General features: G+C 53.9%; 1 protein-coding gene across 1 annotated transcript; it reads right to left on the bottom strand.

The window, feature by feature from the left end:
* Positions 1-892: 892 nt before the first annotated feature.
* On the bottom strand, positions 893-9,174 carry AQP2 (aquaporin 2). The gene is made up of 4 exons (XM_029955809.1): positions 8,728-9,174; positions 5,459-5,623; positions 4,983-5,063; positions 893-4,272 (listed from the first exon to the last, which is right to left on the bottom strand). Exons 1-4 carry the CDS (start codon positions 9,085-9,087, stop codon positions 4,063-4,065), a joined length of 816 nt encoding a protein of 271 aa, XP_029811669.1. The 5' UTR covers positions 9,088-9,174; the 3' UTR covers positions 893-4,062.
* Between the last annotated feature and the right edge of the window lie 639 nt (positions 9,175-9,813).

A 9,813-nucleotide genomic window follows, 5' to 3' on the forward strand; every position in this document is an offset into this window, starting at 1 on the left:
TTTTAATGTTTATTTTTCAGAGAGAGAGAAAGAGAAAGAGCAGGGGAGGAGCAGAGAGAGAGGGAGACAGAGGACCTGAAGCAGGCTTTGCTTTGTTAGTGCAGAGTCCCATGCGGGGCTTGAACTCATGAACTGAGAGATCATGACCTGAGCCGAAGTCGGATGCCTAGCTGACTGAGCCACCCACGTGCTCTGACAAAGTTTTTAACACGATTCCTCTGCTGTTGTGTTGAGAAGGGACCAGAGAGGCAGGAATAAAAGCAGGAAGGCTCCAATCCAGGGAGAGGTGACAGTGGCCGGACCTGAGTGGAGACACTGAAGGATTCTGGATCCTTCGTAAAGGGAGCACTGACTGGATTTCCTGATGGAGTGCACGTGACCTGTGAGAACAAGGAGTCAAGGTGACTGGAGCTTTTTGGCCTGTGCAGCTGAAAGACCGAGATGTTTCAACTGAGATGGGGAGGACGGTGAGAGGAGCAGGTCTGGGGAGCAGAGCAGGTCAGTTTCAGACATGTTGAGTATTATTAGGTGTTGTCCCAGACCGTGGAGCTCCTTGTCCTGACTTTCTGACATGGTGCAACAACCAGCACGAGGGGACCAAAAGGGGCTGTTCTTTGCTCTCTCCAGAGGCCACACAGTTTGCCCACGTCTTGGTGCCCTCTCCATGATGCCACTTGGGTCACAAAGCCCAGGGTGCCCATTTTGGCCAGATTGGCTGTGGCAATTTGCCACCGCAGGCTACCTTAGTTGAGCTGCTTACTCAGTATTGACATTCCTTCTGGACCTTACCTAACAGCAGCTCTGGGGAGCTCATGGCATGCCAGAGACGCCAGTCTGTCTTCTGGCACTTTGGACGATATTGACCATTTCTAAGTTGTGGAAGAAATAGCACTTAATTGGCAAATGAGCATTTATTGAGTGCTTACTATTTGCAGTGCACTGTGCTAGATAAGACAGATGAAGGAACATAGATAGGAGAATACCATCCAAGAGCTGGAAGGAGCCCTGTCCCCAAAGGGCTTACAGTCTTGCCTGGGAGGCACTGCATGTATACAGAGTCACAGCTTAAAGATACAAAACAACATCAAAGCAACATTTGCAGGCACAAAGTGGGATGTGGGGATGGATGTTTCTGGGACCTTTTCTCTTCAGCTACCTTTTCTCTTCAGCTCAAAGCCTTTTCTGTCCCCAGCTCAAGGACCCAGATGCCTACCCACCCGCCCCCATGGTGCTCTGCCTCTGTCTGGTTCTGAGTGTGTTTGACCTCCATCCTTCCCCAGACTGGGAGCTTCTCAAGGGCAGAAACCAGCCTGGTGTTCTTTGTCTTTTTCTCCGTACCCTGCTGTGGCCCTCCCCAAGGATCTGTGTCCATCGTAAGATAGAGGTCTGGGCTTGGACAGGCTCAGTTGTGTGCCCTGGTTTATGCCAGGGTCTCCCAAGTGGGAACTAGGACTTGCCTCAGGCCAGACAGACCTGGTCTCCTGTGAGTTCTGCATGAACAGACCATGGGACTCTGAATAAGAAGGCCTGAGTCCAAGTCTTGGCTCCACTACATTCAGCTGTGTGACTTTAGACCAGTCTCCGGAATGCCATTCCTTAATCTATAAAATGGGAAGAACGCTATTTGTTCTGCCTGTCTCGCAGGGTTGGCAGATAATCACAGGAGATGATAGGGATTGTGCTGGAAATGTTAAAACCCTGCATGGCTGGAAGCCATTGTCCTTCTCTAACCCACCTGAAGTTTTAAGAGGAATAGATAAGCCAGTGCATATAAAACCCCAACACACAGGTTGGGACACAAGAGATGCTCAATAGGTGTCTGGTCACCTCGTCCTCCTCACTTTGAGTCCTACTTTGGCCTCTGACCTTAGTGACCCCTCTCTGAACAATCAGGACAGGAATTTGTGGGGATGTCACATTCTAGGGGAGGTGCAATCCAGGAATAGACATAGAAATTCTTGGCAACTTCTAGGGGGATCTGTTGGGGTAAGATAGGGTGGGGATGAGGAGCCTGGCTTGGCTCACAGCACGGGGCCTTGCTGCTTTGAATTTCCAGAGCAAGGACACTCAGCTAGCAAGAGTACACCCTCAGAAGTTACTTCTTTAGTCTCTGATAGAACCCCTCCCCTGGAAGTGAGTAGTGAGCCAGGTGGCTGTCACCAGCTGTCTAGTGTTTGGAACAATCATCTCCATAGCACCTATGGTCCAGGGCAGCCTTTTTATGACCCCAAAGGGAGCTTTGGTCAAGGAAAAGAGAAAAAAGCATAGATGAGGAAGTGGTCACAGTCACACAGATATTCCTCATACACAGTCCATCTCAGGAGGGAATGGAGGTCGGGATGGGCCTGGAGACTCTGTGCACGGTGGGTGTGGACACGGGGTGGGATGGACACAGATAAAAGCCTTGAAAGCAGGGAGACAACAGTGCATGGGAAAGGGGGCTCAAGATGCGACTCTTAGCTTAGCTACACAGCAGGCTGGAGAGGAGGGAGAGAATGGATGGACTGAGTGGTGGAAGGAAGAAAATGGGAGAACATGCAGGGGATGCTTGGGGTCAGGAGAGGTTAAGAGGCTGGCTGCAGATGGGGCCAGCCCCAAACTCACCTCCCCCTGCCTGCGCTCCCAGGGCTCTCCTTTGAACTGACCACTAACTAAAGAAGGTAAAAGAGGCCAAGGATCAGACCCCTTCGGTATTCTCCCTGCAGGAAGCGGAAATAATGAAATAATCCCAATAATGCGTGATAATGGTATGAGGAATTACAGTTCACACAGCATCTTTACATGCATCATCTCACTTAATCCTAGTTAATCTTATTTGAGAACCATTGCACTGGCCTGGAAATTTAGAAGCCGAGGCTCTAGACACAGACTTGCCTCGGCCTGGACAAGTCATTTCCCTTTCGTGGGCCTGTCAATGCTAGGCTGCTCTCCCCCCAGTAACAGTCCTATGGTGGAGACATGAAGGGAGGGAGGGGAAGAGAGATTCCTAGGGAGGAAGTGCCTGGGGAGGGTGCCTAATGCCTTGCCCAGCCAAGCCATCCGGTGAGCTGGGAGAGAAGGCTCACTTGCGAAACTGAGTGTCTCCTTTCACCCAGTGTCTGGTTGCAAATCTCCTCTCCCCAAGACAAAGGCCAGGGGCCCACAGAGGGCTTTTGTTTCCTCTGCCACAGGCTAATCTCTGGGTCTGGAGACCCCTGGAGACGGGGGTCTCATGTGCACATGTAGGGCACACATACACACATACAGGCATGCACACACATTCGCCTACTCCCTTCTCGGAAGAGGTCTTCCCTCAGGCCATTCTTGGCCACCCAACCCTCGATTTTTCCAAAGGCCACTTCTGGGGGAGGCATTCTCTGGTTGATACTTCTCTGTCCCTAGCAATGGATGTTGGCAAATCTTGGGGCCCAGCATGCTGCAGCCCAGGGGAAATTTCCAGCAGAGGCAGGGCAGGGTTTGGCAACCAGGGCCCTCCCCTTCCTTCAGCCCTCTTATAGTGACCTCTGGACCCTTCCCTTCCCTTCTCCTGGGGAGCACTCTCTTAGAGCTCCTGGGGATGATCAGATGCAGAGGAAGTGGATTTATTGCAGGTAGGGGAGGAAGGGATCCAGAGGGGAGTGAGAGGTGGCCAGCCAGTACACTTGCACCAACACAGGCACAGCTACTCACACTCAGGAGCGTGCACAACCGTGCACTTGGGGACAGAGAGGCACTCACACTTGCACACTAGCAAAACCCCATGCACCTTTCCCAGACCCCCCTTCCCAGCAATACCCGATGCGACCTCTCCAGAGCCTTCCTCTGCCTGCCGGCCTTCCCTCCCCAAGCGTCCAGCTCCCTGCAAGGGGCCAGAGGGTCGACTACTCGCTGCCTGCAGCCTGGGGACAGGGGGTCTGCCGAGCTCACCGCCACCCCGCAGCCCAGGCAGCGGCTACTCCGTACCGGGGCGCACTGCGGACCCGGGGAGAGGAGGGGCGGGGCAGGCGGCCCGCAGCCAGTCACTCGGCGCTCCCCCGAGCCAAGCCGGGGGCTGGGGGCCTCGGGGCCGGGCGGGCGGCGCGCTCAGGCCTTGCTGCCCCGCGGAAGGCTCTGCGGCGAGTGCAGCTCCACCGACTGCCGCCGCCGCACCTCGCGCTCCTCCCAGTCGGCGTCGGGCTCCAGCCCTTTGAGCACCGCCAGGCGCTCCGCAAGGCTCTTGGCCGGCGGGAACAGGACGTAGTTGTAGATCAGGGAGCCCAGGATGGCGCCCACCAGGGGTCCGATCCAGAAGACCTGTGGGGGGCAGAGGGGACGGTCGGGGCGGGGGACGGGAGGGTGGCAAGCCCCGACTCCCCCGCGCCCTTCAGCCTAGAGACGCGCTCCCCCCAACTTCGTGTTGAAAGAGGGTGGCGGTCTCCGGCGCGATTAATGCAGTCACCGGCGGCGACTGGCTTCGTAATGACAGCCGCAGCTGTTGGGGAGGACTGCTTAGTGGGACGTTTGGGGTGCGAATTCCAAGAGGAGTGTCTGTGCCTCGGTTTCCATTCATTGTAGTAACACCTACCTCCTAGAGTGGCCGTGAAAACTAAAGCAGTTAATATTAACTAAATATTTAAATATTAACTGAAGCAGTTAATATTTGCGAAGCACCTAGAATGAGGCCTGCAACATACTAGCCCTAGGAAAGTGCCAAATAATAAAAATATACGTATTAGCTACTATCAATAAGACCATTTACGGAGCTTCTAGTGCGCTGTGCTGAGCTGTTTCACACCTCACTCAAATAACTTCACTGAACTCTGCCAAAAAGCCCATGAAGCAACAACTGCTATTATCCTCACTTGCAGATGCGAACACTAAGTCATCAGCATCAGACCTGAGGGAGGAACCCAAGGCTCCTAGGGAGGCTGGCAAAGGGTTTACTGAGCTGTGAGCCCACTCTGTTCCAGACCTTGCTGAGATGGGGTTCTGAGGGAAGGGGAGACAGGGAGGTTGGCCATTACCCAGTGGTCATCAAACTTGCCGGTGACAACAGCAGGAGCCAGGGAGCGGGCGGGATTCATGGAGCAGCCGGTGTAGTAGATCTACAATGGGAGGCAAGGGTCAGAGAAGAAAGGAAAGGGGAGGATGAGGGTGGTGCGGGGAGTCCTTGGGCCCCCCTGCAGTACTTGGCCTGAGCCTAAAGGGAACCCACGAGATGGGCAATTAGTCCGTATATTTACAAGCTCTGTATTCATTTGAGGCCAGAATGAGATCTGTTCCTTTGGGGTGTCTGGGAGTCAAAGCTTCTGGGATGTGGCCACATGCCTTTCCCTCCGGGGAGTTCTGTGTATCGGTCCCTCTGGGGGTCATTGTGTCTGTCACTTTGGGGAGGAGTTCTGTGTGTCTATTTCCAGGGTAGTCTGTATGTGTGCTTCTTTGGGGGAAGGTCTGTATGTCTGTCCCTGCAGGGAAGCTGGAAGAAGTGGCCATGACCTACCCCAAGGAGGTGGCCCAGGGTGACCGAGAAACCGATGGAGAGGGCAGGGCTGCCTAGGTTGTCTCCGCGACGCTCATCTGTGGAAGCGAAGATGCAGAGCACCAGCTGCAGGGTCAGGAAAAGCTCTACGGTAACGGCCTGGCCAGCTGTCGTGTTGTTGCTAAGCTGGAGAAAAACAGAGGGTGGGGGGGGGGGTGGGGGCACTGAGCAGGCTCCCCACTCTGGCTCCATTTTCCTGTCCATCTGCAGTCGAGGCTCCATAGAGGCTTCTGGACTGGAACTGGAACACCTGGGCTTACCAGCCACCTTAGCCCAGATGAATGATGACTTCTTCTTGGGCTGTGACCCAGAGGCAGGGAGATGGACCCCGGGACTACTCATGGTCTCCAGGACAGAGGTAGAAAACTGACTCCATACCCATTAGATTTAGGGGCTATTGTCGTGTGCCTAAAATGAGAAGCAAAGGATGCTAATGTCTAGAAGTTGTTTCCTGAACAACAGGGAAGAGGCTTTGACTGCAGCTGGAGGCTTCAGGGCAGGTAACAGAAAGGCCTTCCTTGCTCTCTAGGGCCATTAAGATTCTGGTGTAACGAGAGGTCTGTGGTCTTTCTTCCTGTGGGCACAGGGCTCCCAAGGAAGGGTCTTGGGACTTGGGTCTGGGGATGGTCCTAGTGCATCCCCTCACCCCGTGATCCTGGCGTACAGCTCTTCCTTTAACCTTTGCCTGTTCCCCTTGATCTTGCCTGCTTCACGCTGCGTTTCAGGCCTCAGTTTTGCCCTGTGGATTTGTTTCCTGCACATTCTGTGGATGTTGGAATGGGGGCGCTGATGCCCTGTACTATATAATGCCTCCACACCCATGTGGGGTGCCCATGGTCCCAGCAGACCCTGCCTTGGGTAATGAGAGAACTTGGGGCTGAGCAAAGAGGCAATTTCATAACCAGGCCGCACCCAGCACTGGATTTCTCCCTTGGTTTTCTCATCCTGTTCTACACCCTGCCCTAGAGCACTGGGCACTGCACCTGTTGGCACTGTGACAGCTCTCAGCTCCCACGCTCCCTCTCTGGGCCCTGAACCTCCACCCCTGGGTCCTAGCCATCGGGCTGACCCCTTTGAGTCTCTAGGGTCTAACCTCAGTCTCCCCTGTGTCATCCAATGTAAGAGCCTCCAGTGAGAGGCAGTGAAAAGAGCTTTGAAGGCAGATACTTTGGAGGCCTCTAACTTGCCATGGGACTCTACTTCCTTTAGCTTCAGTTCATCCTTCTGTAAAATGGGGATAACAGAACAGATTCTGGAGGACTGTGTGAGGGCTGGAAATGACAAGGGCAGAGCTGCAGCCCCCCTCCCACTGTTAAATGGTTTTTCTAAGGGAGAGGTGTGGATGTGGATTTGGTGTCAGAAGGCTCTGCGTCCACTTCCAGGTGCTGACACTAACTTGTTCTGTGACTTGAGTCAATTGAATGCTGAGCCTTAATTTACCAATTGGGATAGAGGTATCACAGAATTCATTTTACGGTGTTGTACCAAGAAATATGTGTTATCCAGCCTGGCATAGAGGAGGTGCACATCAGTGATGTTTTCCTGGTGACTAGTTGGTCTTTCCAGTGACCTCAGAGGACACTTGAGACAGCTTTGGGGGTCATCTAGCTCTCTAGCCTGAGGGCAACCCAGCTCCCCTGCTGCCCCATTCCAGCCAGGCAGGGTTCTCTCTAGTTCCTCAAGAGGGTAAATGCTGAGCAGGGACTTGGGGGATCCTCCCCAGACCCTTCATTTCCGAGGGCCCCAGCCAATTGTCAAATGATGGAGGAGCAGGATTGAGTATCCCAATGGCCTCTTAGCATTCCCATCACTCTGCTATTAGAGGAGATTCCCTAGTCACACATTCTGGGACGTTCTTGGCCATACTCTCAGGAAGTTCTTCTTGCAGTCTAACTGGACTTCTCCTTGCTGGCAACAGAACTAATTTCATTCTCACTGGACATGGTCATGCTCCTCAATCTGTCTACCGCCTTGACCCCTCTAGCTTTTTCTCATCCCTGAGACCCCAGCCTCATCATATTTTCCATTTTGAAGAGGAAAGAAATTCCCCAGTTGGGACACCTCTTCCTCTTGCATGAGAAAGGGCCACCTGTGCAAAGGGGGGGGGGTGGCCACAGAGACTGTGTAGGACTCTACAGAGACATCAGAGCTTTTATCTAGTGGCCCAGGGGTAGAGCAGGCCAAGAAAGGCAGGAGATTGAGGCATGAAAGAGGCACTTGCTACCCTGGCTGGGGATGGGAGCAGGGTGCGTGGAGCGAGACGTTTATTGAGGGGACACAGACTATGCCTCCCCACTTGTGCCCTGAGATGCCCAGATGCTGCACAGACCCAGGACAGGAGAAGGGGAAGAACGTGGAGGGGGAGGGATTGTGGCATCTGTCTCAGCTCCCAAAGTGCCTAAGGTGTCCACTTAGCCACTGTTCATGTAATCAGCAGTTACTCACAGGGTAACCTCCAGGGTCTGGAGAGACCTTGCCCCTTCAGATTTCCCATGAGTTCTGTGCTTTCCCTGGTACTGACAAACTGTAGAACTTTTGGCCCACCTTTTCCTTCTCTGAGCCTCAGTTTCCTTCTTTGCTAAACAAGTCTTAGTTGATGGCTCAGGGAGGGTACATTGGTCAGGTGGAAAGATCATGAGTTTTGCAGTCAAGCTTGGGCTTAAGGCTGGCTCTGGCACTTCCCCCTTTCTGAGCCTCTGTTTCCACATCCTTAAGAGACAGATATATGCATCCCTACCTTGAAGGGCTGTGGCTTGTGAGGAGCACCTGACATGAAGCTCATGCACAGTAGATGCTGAAGAAATAAATATTGGGTCCTTCTTCCCTCGAGAAGACCCTTGGGACTAGCGCTCCAAGTTTCCTTCCAGTTGAGAAGGCACATCCGCTTTGGGACCTTGTCTTCTACTCAGTTCTAGCCCGGCCTTCACTGTCTTGAAGGCCTCAAGTCAACAGAAACCCTGATTCTGCTCTCCCTCTGTGAGGTTCAGGGCAGAAGGTGCTGGCAGACCTACATGTATCCTGCGTCTGCTCTGAACTTCCTGCTCCTTCTGCCCTGACTCCCTTATAACACCTGTGTTCCGAGCTCCAGCATCTCTCCCTCCCTCCCTCCCTCCATCTCTCTTTCCCCCCACCCAGACCTTCACCCAGATCCGGTCCCTCCCCTCTCCCCCTTTACAAAGGACTCCCCAGAATCTGCCCCTTATGGAAGGGGTGAAGTTCTGGCTACTCACTGCATTAACAGCCAGGTCCCCTCGGATGTCTGGTGGTGTGATCTCATGGAGCAGAGCAGCCCCTGCCACAGCCCCCAGCAGCTGGGCAGCCACGTAGAAGGCAGCCCGGAGAAAGGAGACGTGGCAGCCCACTAGGCAGGCCACAGTCACAGCAGGGTTGATGTGAGCTCCGCTGACATGGCCCAGAGCCTGCACCAGGGTGCCGATACCCAGGCCGAAGGCCATGGCAATCTGCAGCACAGAAGGCAGAGCCTTTGGCCAGTTGAGGGCCGAACCGAGGCCAAAGAAGACGAAGAGGAGTGTGGCCAAGAACTCTGCAAACACCGCCCTGGAGAAGGCTATGGACCGGAGTTCCCACATGCTGTGAAGCCTTCCGTGGGCTGGCCGAGGAGTCTCAGCAGAAGGAAGCTGTGGAGTGTTCTCTCGTGCGCTTTTTCTCTCTCTCTCTCTTGCTTTCTCAGGGTCTCTGGGGAGGCTGGGCTATGGGCATTTATAAGGTTCTTCCATCCTGGATTTGGACACGTGAGGTGGAGGTGGAGTTTGGGCCATTACCTTTTCTCAGCGATGGCTGCCTCCTGCCCCCACTCCACACCCCTGCCCACCCGCATGCCTATCACCCCATCTTGGCCTTCACAGCTGACTAATGTTCCCCATTAATGAGCTCCAGATAAGAACTGACGTCCCCTGGCTTTCCGTGTTTGTTCCCTGGTTACCCCAGGGCTGCTGCCCCAGGGCCTCCCCTACCCCCACTGGGTCTGTGAATGGGGATTCTCTAAGGGGCTTGTGCCAAACCCCCTCCCTCTGACCCAAACTGTTGGTCAAGGCAGGGACAACACTTCACCCAAATCTGACCATGAGAGAGGATGTCAATGTGACCCCTTCTCGTGATTGGAAAGTTCTTTCTGTCGTTAACCTCCAATTATTCCCTCTTGAACGGGATGGAAAACAACTGGTTGGCGTGTGACATGAACCTTTCAAGGCATAAAGGTTTTGTCTCTTTGGTGCTCCCTTTCTTGTAGTCAGTTACCCAGAAGTTATTAAGCTTTACCTCCTCCCCGGATCCCCAGCCAAAGAGCAGCTCCTGTA

Source organism: Suricata suricatta, chromosome 10 (assembly GCF_006229205.1).
Source record: "Suricata suricatta isolate VVHF042 chromosome 10, meerkat_22Aug2017_6uvM2_HiC, whole genome shotgun sequence".
NCBI classification, from domain to species: Eukaryota; Metazoa; Chordata; class Mammalia; order Carnivora; family Herpestidae; genus Suricata; species Suricata suricatta.